This window comes from Corvus cornix, chromosome 20 (genome assembly GCF_000738735.6).
Source record: "Corvus cornix cornix isolate S_Up_H32 chromosome 20, ASM73873v5, whole genome shotgun sequence".
Taxonomy (NCBI): Eukaryota; Metazoa; Chordata; class Aves; order Passeriformes; family Corvidae; genus Corvus; species Corvus cornix.
In genome coordinates this window covers 14,715,049-14,737,728 of record NC_046349.1, presented here as the reverse complement: position 1 = coordinate 14,737,728, position 22,680 = coordinate 14,715,049, and the positions used below count along the sequence as shown (strand labels likewise).

The following is a 22,680-nucleotide window of genomic DNA, read 5'->3' as shown; positions in this document are numbered from 1 at the left end:
AAAGTTCTTCTTTGCTCTCTCTGCTGAAATTTTGCAGAGTTGGGCAACTACTGCCACACTTTACAGAGAATAAGAAACATGGGATATCCTGGATGAATGTAGAAGTTATTACAGGTCTGGGAAGTTGATGATCTTTAGAATTCCAGTCTAGATCTCCAAGTCAGCACAAGAGTTTTGATACTGCTACATAGAATGTACGCAGGCATCATCTTCAGAAATCATTGAGAATGCTTCTCTTTTGAATCTTCTGGGACTCCATCATCACATGTGCAATTAAACCTCTCACACAACTTTGATCATGGCCAATCTCTACAGGAAACTCTCCTTTGTCTGATACTCAGATCTAAGCAACCAGGTCTGATTTGTGATGTGGTCAGTTTGGGCTAACAGGTAGAGGTGCTAATCACAAGTTCACAGCACACTGCAGTAACCAAATCACAATGCTTGGAGTCAGGCCAAAATCCAGATTTTCTTCAACTATGCAAAGAATGTTGTATATTTTTTCAGTTTGTCGAGATTTATGTCCTTCAATGAGAAATAATTGTGCAAATAAATAAATACTAGCTTTTGTTTGAATTGTGTTTTTCCAGACTGAAAGCACTTTGTTCCTTGGCATTTTTAACAAGTATTTGCCAAGGTTTCTGTTGTTTTCTGTTTTCAAAGGCAAACTCTCCTGTGATAGAGCAAACTTTGATGAAGGGGGTGGGGAAACCTATCCACTAAACAGCTAGGATTTCACAGCAGTAGGAAAGCATATTTCAAAAGCCAGTGCTGAGGAAATTCCAATAAACCTCCTATGGTGGGATCAGAGGATGGGAAGGATTAATGCCCTATCATTAGCACAGAGGCAAGCAGTGATGTTCCACAGACAGCAAAGCCTCAGGATTACAGCTGCTCATAACTGCTAAACACAGCATAAAGCAGAAGTCAGGCACAATTTTTTTGTGGATAAGTGTAATGAATTTACTGTACTGCTTTTGCGGGATCTTCACAAGTCCCTTCACTCGAGGGACTGTTAATTTATGCATGCAAGTGAAAGCAACTCATGACTTAAGCATGACTACTACACATTTGACAGAAATCTGTGTCCTCTAAGTAGGAGATTTTTTTCCTCAGCATGTGCTCTTCATTTGTTTTCTGTTTGAGATGGGACTGCATTTTGACAGAGGGTGACTGATGCACTTCAGAACTACAAAAACAGCATTCACATGGCTTAGAGAATGATGCCCTGAAATATCTGTGTTCTAATCAGTCTTTTAACTTGAAGCTGAATTTACCTCACATATTTACCTCACGTGTTTGAACCATGTTTGAATTTAAACTGTGTTTAAACTTGATGGCAGATCTCTTCCAAGAGAGTAGAGCCCATTACTTTTTCCTCAGTTAACACTGTTGTGTCTGCTAAAACATCTCCAGCTCCCAGCTCACTTCCAGACTCTTGCAAGGGCTTCTTGGGAATAGAAAGGGCTTGAGCTGTGCACTGGAAACAGGCAGGAACTTCCATGCATTTGCACCTGTGTGAAATGTACATCTAAAGCTCCCAGTACAGCAGGATGGTCATGTGCTCCAGAAAGGGGCCTGCAATGCAAGGATTTCCCTTGGTCCTACAGTAAGTTATGCAGTCTGCCTAACTAAAAAGTCAGAGCTACAGAAGCTGGAGATATACAGCAAAGCAGATCAAGAATTAGTAGCATTTATGCAGTGAAGAAAAGTCTAGCTAGAGGTGCAATTGCCCATTTTAATTCTTGTCTCTCATAATTTTCCTTCTTATTCTCCTCTACTATAAAACAATACCATTTTTGCAGAAACATCAAGGTTTACATTAATATATTTCTTACCAGAAGATTCTTTCCCAGGATGTTTTCCATGAGCTTGAAGTCATTACGTAATTGTTTGCTCTTCGAACTGGTGCCCTCCATCTCCTCATCAGCATAAAAGCGGAAATATAAGGATTCATCCTTAAATTCACTTTTCTCCAGGACTGGAAATGATATATATGAAATACATACATGCATTTACATGGAGAAAGAAAGAGAGAAACAGAGAAGAAAGTCAAAGGAAATTCTAAATATTTCCCCAATCTTTACAGGACACAGACCAGATGCATCTCTATCAGTCAGTTCCTCAGCTCAGTATTTTTAAGCTAATTCTGTATTTTAGGACAATGGTTTTCTTCACAGTGCATAGTAGCTCATGACATGATGTGACCTCCCTGGCATGCAGAATGTATATAAAATGCAAAAGATTCTCTTGGAGGGAAGATGCTACTCAAAACCCCATGCTCCTTTCCCTCATCGAAATGAATATGGTAAAACTGTAAAAGGAGCAAAGAGGGGTAAAGGGGCTGTTTAAAAGCATATAAGGTGTCCACACAGACTAAGGCTCTTCAACCTTAAAAAAAATTGAGAAGGAAATGAGATCTATAAAATTCTGGAAGGCATGAAAAAGTTCTGTACCAGTTTTTCCAAACAGAGACCCGGGGGCTTCAATAAAAGCAGCAAGTGAGGAGCAACTCCTTCATTCAACATGTACTTATGCAAAGGTCTTCCTTGGCAAAGGATGCAATAAATCCCAAAAGTTTGCATGGGCTCAGAACAGACCAAATTCTTTAAAACAGACCCCAACGATTCTTACATTATTATTAACTACTATGCAAATTCTCCATTAGTTATTTACAATAATCTGCTCTCAAAAACACTATTCAAAATACAGTGACTAAATGTTATCTATGACTAAAACTGAATGTTTCATTTGACAAGCTATGTTTACTCTTGGGACTTGTATGTTCTATTTGATACTGATACAGATGTGATTTGTTTACTTCCCCTGTTTGAGGATGGATGATGTCTAATTTGGCAATCTGGCACCTCAGATTTGGACGCCTCAGCACTAAGAATTGTGTTTGTCCAAGAGGCAAGAACTAGGCAATTTTATTTATCATCTGATATTTTTGGTGGTATTTCAGGACAGTATTTGGCTTGTGCATTGCTCAGATGGCTCTGGAAGAGATGCAGTGAAAAAACGTGCTCCTTCTACCTTGTGTAATCCCTTCAGTGCTTCCCATAACTATCAGCAAGGGGCTTCCCTTGGGAAGGCACCAGGCTTAGACATATATTAGCTTGAGGACTGTATTTGAGAAGGACCTGCAGGAATGCCTGCAAATCGTGCACACAGCATGAATGGCACAGCCTAAAAAAGCTGATCTGACTGAAGTCAGAGCTCATTTAACTGACTGAGGGAAGCAATATTGATGTATTACCATGATGCATGAAGCCGTTATTGCAGAGTCCCACACCCAGTGCGACAGCTTCCTCCCGAGTCTGACAGTCTCCCTAGAAACAGGAGAATAATGTTACACCTCAGATGATTTTCTATGCTAAATTATTCCCCCCTCCCCAGCACATAGCTTGTGGCTCTGAAATTAGCAGGATGATCTGTGTAGGGAACAATAGCAAGCCATTAAAACAGGTATCCCATTGCCCAAACACTATTCATTCCTACAGACAGCATCTCTCCCTCCTACAGGAATCAGGGGAACAAGGACCAGGATTGGGGAAAGATACCATGTTATCTCAGTGTAAAGACATTTTATTTGAAATCATAGTGTTGGACTTTAGGACCCATTAGCCACAGACAATAACACTCTTTCTTAGAAGCTGAGAGATCCCATCCATATTCAGCTCAAGGGAAAAAAACCTGAGTAAAGCTAAGGTATGTGAACTCCAAAGGTCAGACAGGTTAAAACTGCAGTAGGAGTTTGCTTACACAGCAGATTACAAAGGCTTCCGTTTCTCACTACCTGAAGCCCTGAGTGTAGTCATTCAAAATAGGTACCAAAGGTGACTTGCGAATTTACAGATTTCCCTGACACAGCAGCCTTAAGCTTTACATCTACAGCTCAGCTAAATACAAGAAATGCCTGGTTTTCTCTATGTATCTGCTCATTTGCAGTCACAAGTGAAGACTTTACAAATGTGGTCACACTTTTTAGGCAGACAAGTAAGTTTTAAATAGTGCTGGTAAAAATCAGAAGGCACTACTGGTCTCACGAAGGTTGTTAATACCGGTTCCTTGATGTGAGATGAGCTGCTACCCTGTCCCAAAGAGAAACAGGAGAACCTGACGCCGACCATCTCAGTGAGAGCAATTGCTAAACTCATTCCAGCAGGGAGGGCACCTGCTGCTGTGGCAACAGAATCAATTTCAGTGTATGGCTTTCAGTCCTATTTAATTAGAAGCTGTATCCTACACAAGTATTACACCTTTTCTCCCCTCCATCCGGAGAACTAGATACCCGAAAGCTCTCACAGCAGCTGCAGGGTAGTGTACTGACTTTGTTTTAAGCAACCAGGCACCTTCTGATCTTGTCAGCAGAACATCAGTTCTACTTCAAATCCGGCTAAGGAGAGCAGCAGTTATTTGCCAAGCAAATGCTGGCAAAGCCCATCACTGAGGTGTATCAGCATTATTTAAATACAGGATAAAACAGGATCAGCTCCGGCCAATCCACAGCACTACTGGCTTCTGTTAAAGAGCCTGAGACCAGAAAAGGCACATTTACAAATTAAGAACTAAACACTGTTGTCTTGGTAGAAAAGGGATCAAGGCAGTTCTGAGAGAATTGCATGACTATGTAATCACACAAGGAAAGCCAAGAAAATAGCTTTAATAAACCAGAAGTTTAACTTTTAGTATAAACAAATTTCAAGTCTTCACAAGTCTTCCCTCATTTTCAACATCCTGTGATGAGACAATGCTCAACGCTCACGTTGTGTTATTTTATGGGATAAATGGGTAGTTTATTTTACAGAGGCTGGGATTTAAAAATCCAATTTATTCTTTCAGTTGTAAATAAACTGGAGAAGAAAAGCCTTCTAATGTTACCAGCTTAAACCTTTAGCAATCTGTATTTGTTCTAGGCAACAAAATCTTTGCAAAGGAAGGGTTTAAAGCAGCTTGGCTACTCCTGATGACGTTACCTTGGCCTCAAAACATTTCCCTAGGAAAATAGCATTCTCCATTTAGAAAATACAGCTTTAATTCTTTCAGCTCACTAAGGTAGATATTTTCCCAAATACAATAAAAGCAGTAACAAAAAATCTTCAGAAAATAGAGCCATTTAGAATCATCAATCTTGACAAAATGTGTCTCAACCTTTTCATACAGAAACTAGATGTGAAACTAGATACACTACTTTTGACAAGGTAATTTAGGTTTACTCAATACAATCTCTCCATTTGAGTCATCAGAATTACAGAAACAGTTTATAGTCAGTACCACAGTGAAGAAGCATGTCCAGAGCACATTACTATTACTCTTATTACTACTGCCACCATTACAATTATTATCATTGCTGACTAGTTTTGGTAATGATGTGATGCCTAAAGCCCTAATCATGGTGGCCAGTTGCTTTGGGTTGTGTAAACCCAGCAATTAAGATGGTCTCAGACCAAGACTGTTTACAGCTCCCTTGAAGGAGGAAATAAAGCAGATGCACACAGGTAAGAACAGCAACCAAACCCCTTCTAAATTTTCTGTTATATACTGAAAAAGGAAAGGTTTAGGATTATGGAGTGCTCCTTAGCAAAGACAGTATCTTAAATTTTTCTTACCTGTGCAATAAGCCAGTCCACTAGTTTACTTGCAGGGATTACTGATTTGTAGGTCTTTAGGTGGTAGTCACGGTCTCTAATTAAAAAAGAGAATTCAGGGAAAATCAGGACAAAAAGGTATATACATTTCTTTCACAGTCTAAACCTATATATACTATTGGGACCTACTAATAAGAAGCAGACATCTTTTCTCTCTAGAAAAGTTTTAGACTTTTCTAACAACTTGAATTAGGAAGATACTTCAGATCAACACAAAGCAGTGTTAAAATTTCTCTAGATCTTCTTTCGAGCCATCTTCAGGGAGCTCACATTCTTGCCAGAGGCCCCAGAAGATTCTTTTCACAGATGTCCTGAGCTGCTGCTGTAACTCAGGTTAGAATACTGCCACCAGCAGTTCCACTAAAAATAACACTGTTCTGGCTGGAAATCATCTAGTTTCCATCCAAAATCCATTCATGTCCAGCTTACATCTTTTGGCTCAGTACCATCTATAAGCTTCAATAATTCTCCTATAGTGTTTGCCTATTAATGTATTCATAGATAGGGACTCTACACATTCCCTCTGTGCCTCCTTTTTGTGAGGCTCATGGAATTAGGCAGCTTTTAGTCAGTTTTGTCAAGCGAGATTTTCCTGATTCTCCGCACTTGTTCAGATTTTATTTCCTTTAGTAAAATATCACATAGTAGCCAGACACAAATAGAGTACACAGTATCCTTTTATGGAATTAGGTAATTTCAGTCATTGTAAATAAGAAGAGTTGTGTTTAGTTCTTGTAACACAACTGGCACCAGCTGACACCCAGCTCACACCCAGCAGACAGCAGCGTTGTTCCTGAAAGAAGGAAAAGGAACCCTCTTGTAACTTGATGCTTTTTGCAGTTTTCTTCCATTTCTCTTCTCAAAGCCATGGAGATAATTGATGGTTTTAGCCTTTCGTGAAATATTTCTAAAGAATTTTGATACAAATGTAAGAGGATTGTGGGGCTCAGGACATTGGGCTCTAACACCTTTCACCTCCAAGGTCACTGGATTTAATCCAGCTCGGAAGAGCATAAAAGCCATTTTAAAGCTGTTTACTGGCCCATGTGAAATAAGTTTCATGGTCTTGATCCAGCTCCTAGTTCCACATCACAAAAACCATTACCACAATTAATTTGCATTAATTGGCTCCCTCTCATTGAGAGTCTCAGTAGAGAGGCCAAATGCTGAACAGGCTATGAAGAATTAATTCCTCTCTCACCCTTGGGGGTGGTCCTTGTATTTGAAGCTTGAGCTCCACTGGCATGACTGTGGAAGGAAGCACAGCCACTGGGACTGTTTCACAGTCCGGATGTAGCCATGAGGCAGGTCAAGACAAGACTTTATTCTTCAGTTCTGTCAAATCAGCCTCTTTCATTAGCACCACACTGTCTGATACTGCCTTTTCCCTAAAAATCTAATAGTCAAACACCATCTAAAACCCATCCTACCCAACCCCGTTCCTCTTACTAATCATCTACAGATACAGATATGTTGTGACTGGCTGTTGTAAATAAATGCAGCAGAAATGTCTGTGTGTTTGCAGAATGCAGGGTGTGAGAAATTAGAAAGAGAAGTGGGACTTTCAGAGCTTGGAAGAAAACCCAACAAAACATGACAGCATTTCCAGAAATATGTGTCCTCAGAACAAAAGCTTTCCTCATAGTGCTTACACACAGTTTTCAACTTGTCTTCCAGTAATGTGCTAAACCCAGCACAAAGCTGTAGGAGTTTTCTGGGCAGTTTTTCCCTCTCACACTCTTATCTTGGGAAAATGTGCCTTTGAAATGTCAGCACAATAAAGGAAAACATTAAAATATTGAGCGCTAATGTGTAGGGGGTTCCAGATGAGAAGCAACTCCCAAAACTTTCCTACAGATGCTGACAGTTTTGAATAAGCTGCCATCAGTTTTGGTCCAAGACCCAGTCTTCCCCTGCTTGCAGGTCAGTGCTGGTCAGGATCAATATTAGTTCACTCTCTTTTCTTCCCATTTCAATCTACCCTGAACAGGAGCAGAACATGAATCATAGAACATTATCCAGAACCATGAACCTCAGGTGAATAGTCAAATATAGAGGTGGGAACCATTGAAATTTTGGCAGAACCTTGCTGCCTCACAGAAACTAGAGGAATAGAATATTCTTCACAGGGCCCAGCCCAGTGATGCGCTGACATATTGTCCATCACACACAGAAGTGGAAACAAGTTCTCCCACCTCACAGCTTCCCAGAAGTACATCAGAGACATACTCAGAATTTTCAAAATGTTTTACTTTTTATACTTCAACCCCCAAAGTAGCATGATTTGTTTCCAGTGGCATATATCATCCTGCCCTCAAAGTATAAGGGTGTCAGATTTTACTTGATGAAAAATATAAAGGCAAAGACTACATGGAAACGCCAAGGTTTCCAGGGAAAAAAAATAAGTAAAATTGTATCTCAAGGTTGTCAACAAAATAATTTTGAACTTATGATTCCTCCAGATCCCTGTGGCACATGTACCTGCTACTCCAACCAGCTTTGCCAATTTTCTAGAAGCAAGGTGGCACCAGAAAAGCCAGCATGAGTGAAGGGATCAGCAGTCCTAAGATGTCAGATAAAGCAGTGATCCACAAAGCAATGGGCTTTGCACAACTAACTTGGGAAAAGCTAGCTCCCTTGGGCTAACGTTAGGCTTGTCAGAGGCAAAAAGTCATGGCAAGAAGACATAAAACAATGACAGCCTGAGAGATTAACTTTTCTAACGTGGCTATAAAATTAAGAATGAGTAAGAAAGAGAATAGCAGGAAGAAGAGCCTAAACATACTGATAATTAAGTCCATTCAGAAGGATCCTGAAACTTCTGAGAGTCTGATACTTTTCATTGATTATACACAGTTTGGATTCATGACGTCACTAGCAAAGATTAATCCTGATATGAGAAGATTCTCCAGCTGGGAAGCTATTATAAAAATAGCACATTGACAAAACACTACAACACCACAGGATGGGCCTGTGGGAGTTATTTTGTCCGTGTTGATTCCCTAAAGCATTAGAGTAGATCCACTTCAGTTTGTGGGTACCCTGAGGTCAGGGACATTTTTTGAACTCCACTTACCATCATTTCTACTCTGCATGTGAATTGCTATCTTCAGGGGTGAAATGTGTATGTGCAAATACACACATGCATCTACAGAACCATTTTGTCTACCACTGGCAGCACTGTGCTTTCCTGCTCTCTCTGTACCTTTTGGGCTAGGTGAAATCTGTGCCACTGTAGAACAGTTATTCTGGGAAAACACCCCAGAGCTCTCATTATGCAAATTCATGACTGATGAACTCTAACTATCATTGCAGCTCCTTTTAGCACAACAGTGGCATCTCTCAGTGAAAATTCTATTTTACAACTCATGGACAAGAGCTCAGTTTTGTTGAATTTGGGAGTCCAGCCATCTTCAGTAGAGATTTTTCCTTCCTCATCAGTTTTTTATTTTTTAAAAAATTAAGTTCTCCTAAGTGAAAATGTCTGATTTTCCACCATAAATACCTGAACAGAACACCTACACGGGTCAGGGTGGTTTCCATTATGGGCCAGAAATGTTCATCTGATGTCAGTAAGGTAACAAAACCTGAAAATCATCTCCTGGGATCTGGGAAGAGAGTTACCTAGCACTTGCAGACTATCTCAATTCTTCAGCAGTTATTTATGCAGAACCAAGTTTGTAAGATTCCACACAAAACTTTCAGGGTTTCTTCAAATTACAGCTTCAGCTTTTATTCTGCTTCAGACTGGCTTTTGTTTAGGGTGCTCTGAATGACAGAATCCTAGCGCCACATTGGAATCTGTTTACATCACTTCAGCATCTGTTGACATTTTCTAAAACACAAATAATACAGCAGCTACAATCACACCACACGATCTGCCTTGAATCAGTCACTAACCATACCCAGCTGCTCACTCTGCCTGAATCCCCAGTTCCAACATCCTCCAGCAGCAGCAGTGCTACTACACAGCTAAGCTGTGAAGATGCAAGGGCAGTAAAAGAGCCAAGAAAATTCAGAAAATTACTGTTTGTAATAGGAAACAAGAAAGATTTAAATAGTAATGTCATCCTTCTAACAAAGCCAGATAATAAATAGAAGGGGACCATGAAGGGGAACTTACTTTACCACTGGAGTATACAGGCAGTGCAGTCGGCAGTACAGCCTCACCCCCTGAAGAAGGCAAGATGCACAGTGTTAGCAGCTTTTTCCTTTTCAAAGAAACACTGACTAGCTAATGCTAGCAAAACCTGGACACTGATGTCTCTACTCAGCTGGAATTACCTATTGATTAATATTGATACTCAAAACAGTTCCCTTATCCTCTCTGTCAAACATTCTTTCTTCTTTCCTGGCTTCCAACAGCCAAAAATCTGTTTTTATCTCTAGTCACCTCCATTCCAACACTTTCTCCATTAATCCTTCCTCATGATTATCCCATTAACCAACGTCCATAAGAAAAAATCAAATTTATTAAAAGGTATGTGGACAAATATGGGATCAACAGAACTCATTTGACAGACAATTATTAGGAACGGTTAAATACTGATTTCTTCTATCCCCCTGAACCATCATGCCCAGATTTGCAGCAGACATGTTATCACCTACTGTTTTAAGACCTTTTGTTACGCTATTAGGATTGCAATCAGCAGTCTTGGGTGGAGTCACAACTGTACTGTTATTCGTTGCTAAATTCTGCTTCCTCTCCCTAAAGTGAGTATCTCCTATGGCATTAGGATGGACAGCTTAATACAACACAGATCAACAGCACTGGCAATTTCCTATACAACAGGTCAATGACATTCAGAGGGAGAGCAAACTTCTTGATGCAAATCACAAAGTTCCAACTAAGAATGATAATACAAACCTTGGACACAATGTCTTCCAATTCACTTCTTGGCTTGTATGTTCCATCATCATAGCGAAATCTGTACATCACCTGTTCATTCTTAAACTGGTGCTTATCTGAAACTAAAACATCAGCATGATAATTAAAATTAGTCTTTTGTCCCCACCATATTCTTTATAAGCCAGTTGGTAAAAATTGAATTTTTCAAATTTTACATCAGATTCAGTTTATGTAAGGCTTTGGAAACAGTCCTAGTGAAGGGAATTGGGAACATCTGACCTTTCTCAATGAGTTTTGAACAACAAATTCCTACAATAGTTATCACAGCACTTACAGCCATTTTTGTAGTTGCCCAAAACTCTGCAACTCCAAAAGCAGAAGCATGCTGGTGGCAGGAACTACAGCTGTCAGAGGTATTCTTCTATCATGGTTCTTAGAGTTACCAATGAGTTCCTTCTAAAAATTAGACTACTTTTTTTCACCCAGAAAAGCCATTCCACAGTGGGGCAGTTAAAATCTTACTGAGTAATATATATACTGATGGGCTTTAAAGGCAAGGACACAAAAGATGTTTCAGCGTGATCAGGAGCCATTTCAAAAGAAGCATTGGCCAAAATCAGAAAAGAGTTAAAAAGCATACCCAGTTTCAGATTTATCTAATGCACCACACTGGAAGATGGTTGAAGTCTATATCCAATTACACGTAGGCTTATCCTGTCTTTATTCTAAAGCAAACAAGGCAAACTATTTCCACAGAAGGTGGCAGTGGAATCTCAGCCTGAAGATGGCAATTTAGTAACTAGTCGAAGTTATTTGTTTCACTGAGTAGTAAATAAGTGGCAATCTAAAGTATAAAAGTGCCAAGAACTGAGGAAATTAAAACTAAGTAATAGAGTATCTTTCAGATTTTACAGTATGTAGTAGAGAAATGCCATTGTTCCCACCTTAATTTAATGGAAGCCAGTTCCAACAATACAGGGAAGAAGGTGGAAATCTGGAGAAGAACAGGTAAGGTAGGGTAGCTTAGTCACTGCAATCTTCCCTGCCTTTGCAACATCCCAAAACCATGACTGGATCTCAGTGCCGGAGCACTCCTGAATAATTTGGATGCAGCATTTGATGAACTGAGAGAAAATATGGATTTACACTATTTAAGATGCATCTTAACCTAAGTCTGATTAACCTGAGAAAACTGGCTCCTCTGGATGACTGAAGACAATCCCCAGGATTAGCAGACTCCAAAGTACCAGGACACAGTCTGAGATTTAGTCTGCCCAGTGGGTGGGATAATTGTTCAGAGGGCAGAGACCAGAAATTCTTAAGAGCTTCCCTCATTACATAGGACATCCTGGTCTATAATTAAGATTCCTCCTTTTTGATTCTATTTTCCTTTAGTTTCACAGGATCAAAAAAAATTTGCAGGATTCAATGTGTCCCCTTTTGTCTACAGTTGAATCTCTAAACTGTGCAAGCTATTGACTTCAAGTGTCTGCAGGCTCTGGATTTATGAATTTCTAAATCAAATTGATTCTGTATTTCTAAATCCAATTGAGAATCGAGTTAGCAGAAAGTGTCTTCTGTGGCTGGCACACAGATCAGGTTCTGATCACTTCTGTGCCTGGTGACAGGTACCAGAACTACCCCATCAGCAGTCCCAGATAAAATACCCAGAACTAAAGAAGACAAGGAGGAAATTGCGGCATAAAACACACAGTGCTCAGCATTTAGCAATCTTCTATGGCTCTGCTTCTCAGGCAGGCTGACAGATCAATGACGTTATGCCAAGTGAAAACGAAACATAAAAGATAACTGCCTAATGTAGAATGGGGTTAAGGGCCTTGTTATGGTGCTTATACATTCTTGCTACATTATGAGACACATAATATGATATTTTCATGCCTAATCAAAATCTCAAGAGGTATTTCCCAAGTAAATGTAGCATTACAAATACCTTCCAGTGTTTAACAGTAACTTTCACTGAAGACATGAACATCAGGAACTCTAAGGTCACACTAAAACCAAACCAGATGCATCTTACAAAGGGCATTCAAATAAGGAGAGCAGCAGATGTAACAGCACAACTTTTGAAGTGTAAATTTGCGTTAAGAGAAAAAAGAATACTGATGGAAGTGTCAAAGTATGAACTTATGGCAAAGTAAACCATCACTATGAAATAACAAGTGTCAGGAGAGCTTTCTGTACCAGCAGTGCATGTGTGCACATTCAGAATGTAGGCCAGTGAGTGAGTGCTGAAGAGCATTCCTCATTTAAAGAGGGATCCCTCCACACTGGAGCCAGAGTGCTTCGGTTCTCCAAAACCAAGTACTCGAAAGTGTTTGGTGCTTTTGAGCTCATGTTCAAAACTCTTCAAAGTCTAAATGTGCCTGAAAGTACATCTTGGCATGTGGGGATGGAAGTTTATGGGCATGAAGGACTATGGGACTGCTTATAATAGATTTCTCCATGTACTAATTAAAATAAGCTAACATACATCATTTCTTTACAGTGTTACTGTCACCTGAAAGACAAGTTTGTGGTGCTGAGTAACCAAGAGATTAAAGCAGGACTAGCCTAATTAAATGGCTCCCTTATTTCGACTGATTTCAAAGAGACTGTACGAAAATGTAGACCAGTGGTGACTTAAGATGCATCTACAGTATTCCTTTGATGTGCATTTTACAGCTAAACTCACCTGAATGCTGAAATTGGGATATTTGCTGTTTAGAGTAGGACTGTGTTGCTCTGTCTGCATAACGCAATATGGAAACAGTAGGAAACAGCAGGAGAAATCTGAATTTAAACAATGTAATCTGGAAAAAGACCTTTTAGTAGAAATGCAGGTAGCACAGAAAAGTTTCAAACAAGTACACTTCAGTCATGCAGCACTTTTGTATGCGCTGTCCTACGCTTCTAGAACAGCCTTCATCACAACACTTCAAGGTCATCAGCTGGGTGAGATGAAGAAAGATGGTCCCTCACTATTTTGAAGAGAGACATTCTTGCCAAATGAGCTGGGAACACAACAAACCCTCCATAATCTCTTTCCTTTGCGACAAGCAGAGCCATTTGAATGGCCCATCACCTGCGCCCCAGTCTAAAAGAGCACTGCTCCTCTCTCCTCTGGATTGCTGATGGCTCATGTGCAAAGCTGTATTTATGGACTGCAACACATTTTCAAATACACATAGTACAAAGGAATATACACCTGATATAGTCCCCAGCTAAGACATTGCAAAGAAATGAAGCAACTGCAGACATAAACACTTTCTGGATACCAAACAAGTCCTGTTTTCATGGCATAAAACTGCCCACTCATTGATCCCAAAAATCACTAAACATTTTGAGGATTTGATGGGTATGGCAGCAGAAAATATTTGAACATCATGTGAACAGCTGCAGTAAGTCTTCCACTCTCATTTCTAGGGCACTGCAGAAATCTGGTATCTTTTTATGGCATGGCACACTCACCATGATGAATGATTCCATTTTCCAATAGTGCCTGTCCCAGGTTGACCCCTTCCTCTGGTCTGCTTATCTCTCCAATCTCAGTGAGCCAGGATACAAACTCGCTGCAAAGGAGAGCAGAACACACACAATTAGCTCTGAGTGGCAGCAGGCACTTGCCTCTACGAGTCATCAGCCAGCCACAGGAGACTCTCTTGAAGCAAGTGTGAAAACTGTTGTAAGCAATGGTACCTCTACCCAGTGGCTTGATTTCCTACATTCCAGGAGGAAATGCTCTGCAGAAGATCCAGGCTCTTCCCATCATTCCCCTTAGCTCATAGACAATGTGCACACAAAAGGAAAGAAGACCTGGCTGCATCTATAAGGATGGTGCAAATCCTTATCTTATGGAACAATCCAGATGTCCATAGGGGAAAAGATTAGCAAGCAAGGTTAACTGATGACCTTAAATCAAGTTCAACAGCAGGGTATCCTTCCTTCCCAGCTACCTCTTCCCAAGTTACCTACCCAAGTTGTGTTCGTGATTTGACTTAATTACACATGCTCATCTTTCTTCACTGATTTCTGTCCTTAGCCCCATGGTGTAATTGGATTGGCTTTAATGGAAACACAGTAGGATTTAGGACAGAAGACTCAACCTACTGAATTCAAGCACAGAGCAGTAACAGACAGCACAAGTCCCACCAACAGGTTAATTTAAGGTCATTTTCTGGATGTGGTGCCTGGCAGATACATACATCATGCTTCTAATTTATACACAAAAGATGCTAAGTCTGTCTGCTCACGCAGCACAAAATAAAACCTCTCTGTTGAGGGACAGAGCTGAACATATGAGCAGAATAAAAGCCAAAAAATGGATAGATACATAGCATGCTACTCATTAGAAACAGTAAGTATAGAAAGCGGCCATAGCAAGCCTGATGAATCCAGCTCAGTCAGAGCCCCAGGGGACTGAGCTGTTTGCCAGGTTAATTAGCAATTATACTAGAAATGTGTTACAGTCATGGAGAAGAACAAAAGAAATATATGGAAGTAGAGCAACTTATGGGAAATGTGTGTTCAATAAAACACTTGGGTGCTTGCCAATGTGCAGAAGGTTGCTGCTTAACAAAGCCAGTATCCATGTCTCCACTTGTGGGCTCTAACTGATTAGTCTCTTCGTATTTATCAGCACTGACTGATCTAAGATGTAGGAATTATTTGTAGGAATTAAAGGCATTTTGCCTTTAGAATAACAAAACAACTTCAGGGCTGAAAACTTTGGTTTGCTGAGGGGGTACTCTGTAGCTGTCATAGTGTAGAAAAATCAGCAGAATCTATTCAACTATGCCAGGAGAATCCCATGGAAACAAGCAGAGTTTCATGAAGGTGCTAAAGCCAGAGTAGTGATGAGTCAGGCTATTTCCTAAAGAAAGTTCATTCTTAATTTCCCAGTGATTCTGAACTGTTTCTGAAAAGTATTTAAAAGCTGAAACAGAATATAAACTGCAGAGGGAGGTGAAGTAAGAATGATCCTCCACCCTCACTACTGAGGGCACAAGGCAGGCACACTATGCAGGGCCCCATCAGGGACCTGCTGCCAGTGACTGCACCCACAGGAAGTACCCCAGGAAGATGCCCTGTTGCTCTGGAGTTCTCCATCAAGAGCAATGAGTCTATGGCACTTCACAGTGCTTAAGTGGTTGCCCAAAACTTCAGTGGAAGCAGCCCTGTTACCTTTCCTGCTTCTTTTATTTGGAACTGTCTCTGGAGTTTATGTGGATTGTAAATGTAAGGTTGATACAGTGAGCTGAAAAAGGAAATAACTGAATGCTACCCTCACAGCCCTGAAGCTTCCCCATCATGGGATGGTTTTCTTAACAGTTGGTTTAAGATTTCTATGACATTTGATTCAGAAGCAAAATCAGTAATCATTTGATCTGAAGGCTTTATAAGCCCTGAAAAGCACATGATCCAAAAATATTCCAAGAGGCTCTTAAGAAATATGCTAGACTGTTTCTAAAAAGTTGTGAGCTCAAAGAGTGGATGGCAAGGCTTGATTTGTTTCCTCATCTCGTTGGAAGCAGTCCTCCAGGGTAACTGAGAGTATCCTCACTTCCCAATGCTGCTATGCTCAGTTCTCATCTGACATCCAGGTCAGGACACCATCTCCCAGCTATACCTTGGAAATTAAGGGACTTGGAACAACTGCATTTCTACACAAGAAATACACAGGAAAATCCAACCCATCCAGGAATGTACAATCTGATCAGATATGGTTGAAATCTCCTGAGGTTACCAGATCCTCTCTACTACACACTCAAGGTTTTGCAGTGCTGAAAAGAGCAGTGTATCATTTACACATAGTGACACCAACACACATCCTTACAACTGTATCACCACTTACTTGCCTAAATGCCACAAAGTGATCAGGAAAATAGATTTGCACTCCAGCCAGTCAGCTGCTGAAGTTAAGTTCAATAAACAGCCTTATATATAAATGCATGTGATATCTCTGCAAATTAGATCATGCTATTTTCCCCAAAAAACTACATTTTATCTTTTGAATTATGAGATGCTATCTGATATTCAAAGGCCAAGAGAAAAATTATTTTTGTGGCCTTGGTGTTGCTCTCAGCTGTGTGTAACAGAAAACCACTAAATACATCTCAGCACAGTTATCAGTGACTCCCTTAGGCAGGAGTATCTGCAAAGATAAACAGGTCACAGGCAATATGCATTGTTCAGGGAAAGCCCTGGGACTGATACAAAATCTGCCAGTCATGACTGGAATGTACTGACTGAGTTGCACTCAACTGAGTTTCCCAGGACTATACCAACAAGTGAATGCGGAAAAGATATCAGCAGAGCTATTTGCTGTGGGAACGGCCAAAACATTAGGAGAAATCACCCTTTTGTCAGAGAGCAGGATACCTGTAGGTGTCTCAGTCTGGGCTCAGTTAGCCATTAGCGAAGTTAGGTCAAGTCCTCACTACTGGAGTGTCAGGTGGCTGTCAAGCAAACTGAGGGCATTAAGCAGGACAGACTGTAAGAAAATAGAAGTAGCAGGAAATCCTGGATAAGAATTGAAACTAAGCATAATATCAGGGAACCCACAACAGACTCATACATAACAGCACTGGAAGAACCTAAGTTTCTGACCTTGTGCTTGCTGCATGGAAAAATAGGAAATGCCATTATCAGATCTGGAAGGTTTCAGTTTTAATCCAACAAGATCAACTGCGGGGGTGGGGGATGTGTGTGAAGAAGAAAAAAGCAACTACTTCTCCAATATCAAGAAATTTTTTTTCTACCTGAAGTATCACTAACCTATGCTACCAGCCTGCCTTCTGTCAGGCAGAAAGACATTCCCACCCCTGTGCAATGGCAATGCTGCCTGCAAACTACTGTGACAGAGACCGGAGAGGGAAGGGAAATGAATGCATATCTGCCTCAGAACTCTTTTTCTTCCCACAGCTGATCATTTCAATCATAAACAGCTGAGGCAGAAAAGTCTTCTTAGGTCAGCTACTGAGTGTGCCTGTGTGCCACACAGGACAACCCCACTGCTGCCATTGCCAATCACCGACCCGAGACGCCCACGGAGTTTCTTCTGCTGCTTCACACGTCATCCTTCAGAATTACTTTTTAATTATTTTGTAATACCTAGCCTGAATCAAAGAGGTTTTTTCCAGCCAATAAAGTCCTATACTTCTAACAAATATATCAGGCCACATGACACGCAAAATATCATTTGTGCCTGTTACACTGACAAACGGGAAACTTCTAAATACAATCCTGAGGTTTGGACAGTTCTGCTGGATTTAAGTATCACCTGGAAAGCATTTGCTTGTATGCAAAAGAGAGTACAGGCTAGGCCACCAACAGCCCCGAGCTTGCAGGAGTTAAGGTAGTTTTCTTACTCCTTTTGCTGATCTGAAGCAGCTGTTATGACTTACTGTAAAACAGAGTGAGCTGTCACACTAATCAGCCTGTGTATGGTATGAAACAAAAATCAATTATTATTTTTAATAAATCACTACTGTAATGGGGCTTATGGTCTTTTTAATTAAGCTGCATCAAAGCACATCTGTGTCACAATGCTATCGCCAGAAATTCTAGAGTCCGCTAATTGGCGTGAAAGACCTTTTCTATCCAAATGTCACTTACTTGCCAAGAAAGCACTTGGGAACAGTACTTAATTTTCTTCTCCTATCTTTGATAAGGTTCACTTTCTTGCTCATCATCATTTGGTACAGCTTCTCTCCTTTCTCTGCAATCATGACATACGCATCCCTCTCCATTCCCAATTTCAAACCTGGAATATAAACCAGAAATTCCTTCAGATCTTTAACACCAAATAAAATGTTTGCTCAAAATCAAAAGCTGAGGCCAAACAGCGAAAATGGTAGAAACACAAAAACTGACTTATTTTCCATTTAAGAGGGAAATTAGGTAGTTTTTTTATCTGAGTACAAAACTGTCATTGGTAAGTTTAGCACCACCGAGATGCAGCTTTTCTTCTCTATTTTATAAAGCCGTTTTAAACTTATGATTATATCATATCACACAAAGCAGAATGGTTTACAGAACATGAAGGAAGTCCAAAAGAAAGATGAACATGGGCCAAGGCAATCCCAAGCACGAATACAGGCTGGGAGAATGGACTGGTAGCAGCCCTGGCGAGAGACTTGGAGGTGCAGGTGAAGAAAAGCTGGACATGACCCAGCCACATGCGCTGCCACACAGAAACCCCCCGTGGGCTGGCGGAACCCCCAGCGTGGGCAGCAGGGGAGGGGGGAATTCTGCCCCTCTGCTGTGCTCTTGTGGGACCCCATCCAGAGTGCTATGTTCAGTCTGAGGCCCCCAACATCAGCAAGATGTGGAGCTGCTGGAGAGAGTCCAGAGGAGGCCATGGAGCTGCTCCCAGGGCTGGAGCCCCTCTGCTCTGGAGCCAGGCTGGGAGAGCTGGGGGTGCTCACCTGGAGAAGCAAAGGCTCCAGGGAGAGCTCAGAGCCCCTTCCAGGGCCTGAAGGGGCTCCAGGAGAGCTGGAGAGGGACTGGGGACAAGAGCTGGAGGGACAGGACACAGGGAATGGTTTCCCACTGCCACAGGGATATTGGGAGGGAATTCTTCCCTGTGAGGGTGGGGAGGCCCTGGCACAGGGTGCCCAGAGAAGCTGTGGCTGCCCCTGGATCCCTGGAAGTGTCCAAGGCCAGGCTGGATGGGGCTTGGAGCAACCTGGTCTAATGGGAGGTGTCCCTGCCCACAGCTTTAAATGGCCTTTAAGGTCAGTTCCAGTCCAAACCATTCTATGATTCTGTGATTTTCAACCTTCTGAAACTGATTTCCTGTGGCAATTTCACTTGTGAACCTGAAATAACTTCAAGCATAAAACTTGTTAAAGGCATTTAAACGCTTGGAAGAGCAAGACACTTTCTGAATGTTCTATTACTTGAAGCCAAAAATACAAAACTGCTGAAATCAATTTCACATTTGTGAATAAATCAAAATTGGGCAGGCACATTATTTTCTCATTCTTTATTAATTAGCCTATTTACTAATACCCTTAAGCTAAAAATAGTGTTTGACAATCATATTATCCAGTAAATGAAAGAAGTACTGCATGACTTAAAGAATGAGAGATAATTGAATATAAAGAACATTTCAAGATCACTTTGTACAAGTTCCCAAGTACACAGTTCATGCTAACTTGAAAATTGCTACAGGCAGGAGGATGATCTCTGAAAACAGCAGGTGTCTATGTTATAACTATCCTTATAACTGGCATTTTCTGGCCTTCTTGTCTTTAGATTTGCAAATTGCTTTAGGGAGACAGCACCTGGCAAAAGCTGTTTTGCTACTGTAGATGTTTTATCTCTTCTAGCCTGAACACACAGTTTTCTGGATATATTACTCTAGAACTTGCAAATCTGGGCAACTCTGGAGTCCAAAAGGGATACCGATTTTAGACAACTCCAAGACTAAGTTGAGAACAGGCAGCCTGAAGTGGCCCTGTACTTCCGTGCCTAATTTTAGCAGAGATCGACATTAGGCAGAATTTAAGTGATCGGTGTAAGGCTAGAGAAACAGAGAACTATGCATTTTTTGGCAAGAGAAGTTCATCCTAACTGGATGTAAATGCTTTATGGTAAGATAGTGCGTGAATCAATAACCTTCTGACTCCTCACAGCTATTTCCTAGCTTTTGGAAAACAATGCATTTGTTTTAGAAGCTTGAAATGCACATTCCAGAAATCTGACTTGCACAACATTTTTGTCTTTCAAATACAGTATTTCCTCCATGAGTCTGGCTAAAGGTTTTGGTTCTGCAAACCCCTGCCTCACTGTCATTATTCCTCCATCCTCTTCTTCCCCAGCACTGGGGTCCAATTCAGTGCAAATGCTGCACATGCAGCTGAGGCCAATTCACAGCGAGAGCTCAGGACTGAACCCAGCCTGGGTAATAAATCCTACACGTGTGCCCTGCAGCTCTCACATCACTGAGCTTGCCAGGCTCCAGAGGAAATGGCAGACTGGAATGCACATTCTACTCAGCTCACCCTGTGGAACTGGGAATCTCACCCACTGGTATCTATATGGCTTTGCAAGTACTCTGATCCAAAGAATATTTTCCAATACGGCCTGGAATCTCTGCCAGAATAACTATGCTTATCCCAAGTGCCTGTCATCAGCTGCAACGTCATAAAACTATATGACAAAAAGCATCAGAAAAACCACTCTTACAAGCCAACGCTGAATGGAAAACCTTGGGAAACCTTCTATTAATGAACAGTTCTTTTCCCTTCCTAGGATTGATTTCTGTCACCTCCCCATGTTCTCCAGAAAGGTCAGTGTTTACATAGGGTCTCTTTTTACTTCTTATTGAACCATCTCTGCACTTACACATTTTACTTGATGCATGGGAAATCCCACAGGACACTAGTGACCTCCCAAAGCACAAACTCACTAATGAAATAGAGATGGATGCACTGGATCTTTTAGAGGGAGGATTTAGCAATCTGAGGGTAAAACTAACAGCCAAGCAGTGTCTTTTTTTAAAAAAATACCTCCGGTGGAAGATCAGGATCCTTTCAGTAGACCAATGAGGATAAAACAAAACTGATTCTCCCTGCTGTCTTCAGGTAGTTCTTTCAAATTACACCATGCCCAGTGTACACTTTAAAGGGAGTATCCTTGCTATTATCTAAAGGTGTATTGGAATTTATATGCATCAAAGTATGTTAAAAATGTTTTATACTCTATAGTAACAACCCTGAAACATGCATTGAGTTTAGCAATTAGATGAAAAGTATTCAGCATAAAATGAAGAATTACATCGTTAATGGAGTTGCATGTGCAGAGAGGGGAACCATTTCTAAAGGTCAAGCACAGAATGTTTTTTTAAAAAGCATAATTTTCTCTGGCAATGAGCTATTATTGTTCCCATGGGGGAAACAGGGAAGCAGGTTCACTTGTGAAAGAGAGTTCCAACTTTTAAAGGAAACCAGAACTTTTATCACACACCCTCATTCATGGCTTTGTGAGCTTGCTTCTGTTGTATGATCACTGTTTCAAGATAAGCTTAGTTTGTGTTTCATTCCACAAGAAGAGATAAAAGTAATAGGCATCTGCATACACTTGTCACCGTTCCAAGTGTAAGTGTAGTATTTCACAGAATCATGGAATCACAGAATGGTTTGGGTTGGAAGGGATCTTAATCATATCATTCCAACCCCTGCCCAGGGACAGAGAAACATTCCACTAGACCTGGCTGCTCAGAGCTCCATCCAGCCCTGGCCTTGAACACCTCCAGGAATAGGATTTCTGAGTTCTTCTCCAGGAACAGTACTGTTTATTTCAAGACCATGATGGCCAAGTTTGTGAGAAGTTTGTCCCATTGCACCTGGAAAAAGGCTGCAAGCTGGAGTTTCTTCTTTTCTTTTACTGATAAATACAATACAATTTTATCTTCTTTACAAATAAAAGAACCAAAATTTTAATTGATTAAATGTAATATTTTCACAGTAATTCAATGCATCAAAGAAACTGGCTCTGGTAAATAAACATATTGGACAAATTTACTGACAAAAGTCAAAAAAATCCCAAGGTACACATTGAAAAGTATTTGTTTTCAATCCCTTTTCTTTGTTAATAAGGACAGTTTAATGGAGGAAAAAGTGCAACCTTTTCTCTTTCTCTCAAATATGTGTACGTGCATATACATTTGTTCATTTGGTGCAGTACAAAATACATCATCCACTTACTCTCTCTCTGCTCCCTTTCCTTGATTATAGCATCCAGCCACTTCTGTTTATCTTCAGCAGTCTTGGCCATACAGACAAACCACTTGTTTTTGGCTGTGTTGTGAATCTTCCAGCCATTTGTCACCGTGTAGCCGTTGCTGTGGTAATCTGCTGCAAAAGACCAAAGCACAAAGCACACAGTAAGCAGAAAGCCTGCTCCTTTAACCAAACCAGTGTGGAACGCTTTCAGTAAAATCATCTTCTTTGAAGACCTTGATTTCTGAGATGTTCCTCACCAACTGCCCATGGAACCTGCTGTACTTACCACTCTGGAAGTACAAGTATCAATAGACCATTCAAACTGACTAAATGCTTCAGTCCTAAGAGTGACACTTGCTGATTTCACCTCAGAAGAAGAACTAAAGTCTTTTAAATACAAGAACATCAGTGAAAAAGTCTATGATGCTTGTTCAGGTTAGTTGTTCTGAAT

General features: G+C 40.8%; 1 protein-coding gene across 4 annotated transcripts in view; it reads right to left on the bottom strand.

Annotated features, from left to right (window-relative positions):
- Positions 1 to 22,680, bottom strand: part of PREX1 (phosphatidylinositol-3,4,5-trisphosphate dependent Rac exchange factor 1) — a 144,680-nt gene that overhangs the window by 32,041 nt on the left and 89,959 nt on the right. For 3 of the 4 annotated variants that reach the window (XM_039563286.1, XM_039563288.1, XM_039563290.1), the window contains exons 9-16: positions 22,212 to 22,361; positions 18,115 to 18,262; positions 13,969 to 14,069; positions 10,519 to 10,622; positions 9,775 to 9,824; positions 5,613 to 5,688; positions 3,260 to 3,332; positions 1,839 to 1,981 (exon numbers count right to left, since the gene is read on the bottom strand). In XM_039563286.1, the coding sequence (XP_039419220.1) occupies positions 1,839 to 1,981; positions 3,260 to 3,332; positions 5,613 to 5,688; positions 9,775 to 9,824; positions 10,519 to 10,622; positions 13,969 to 14,069; positions 18,115 to 18,262; positions 22,212 to 22,361 (845 nt within the window). The remainder of the gene's footprint in view (positions 1 to 1,838; positions 1,982 to 3,259; positions 3,333 to 5,612; positions 5,689 to 9,774; positions 9,825 to 10,518; positions 10,623 to 13,968; positions 14,070 to 18,114; positions 18,263 to 22,211; positions 22,362 to 22,680) is intronic. The other variant, XM_039563289.1, reaches the window with a different exon arrangement.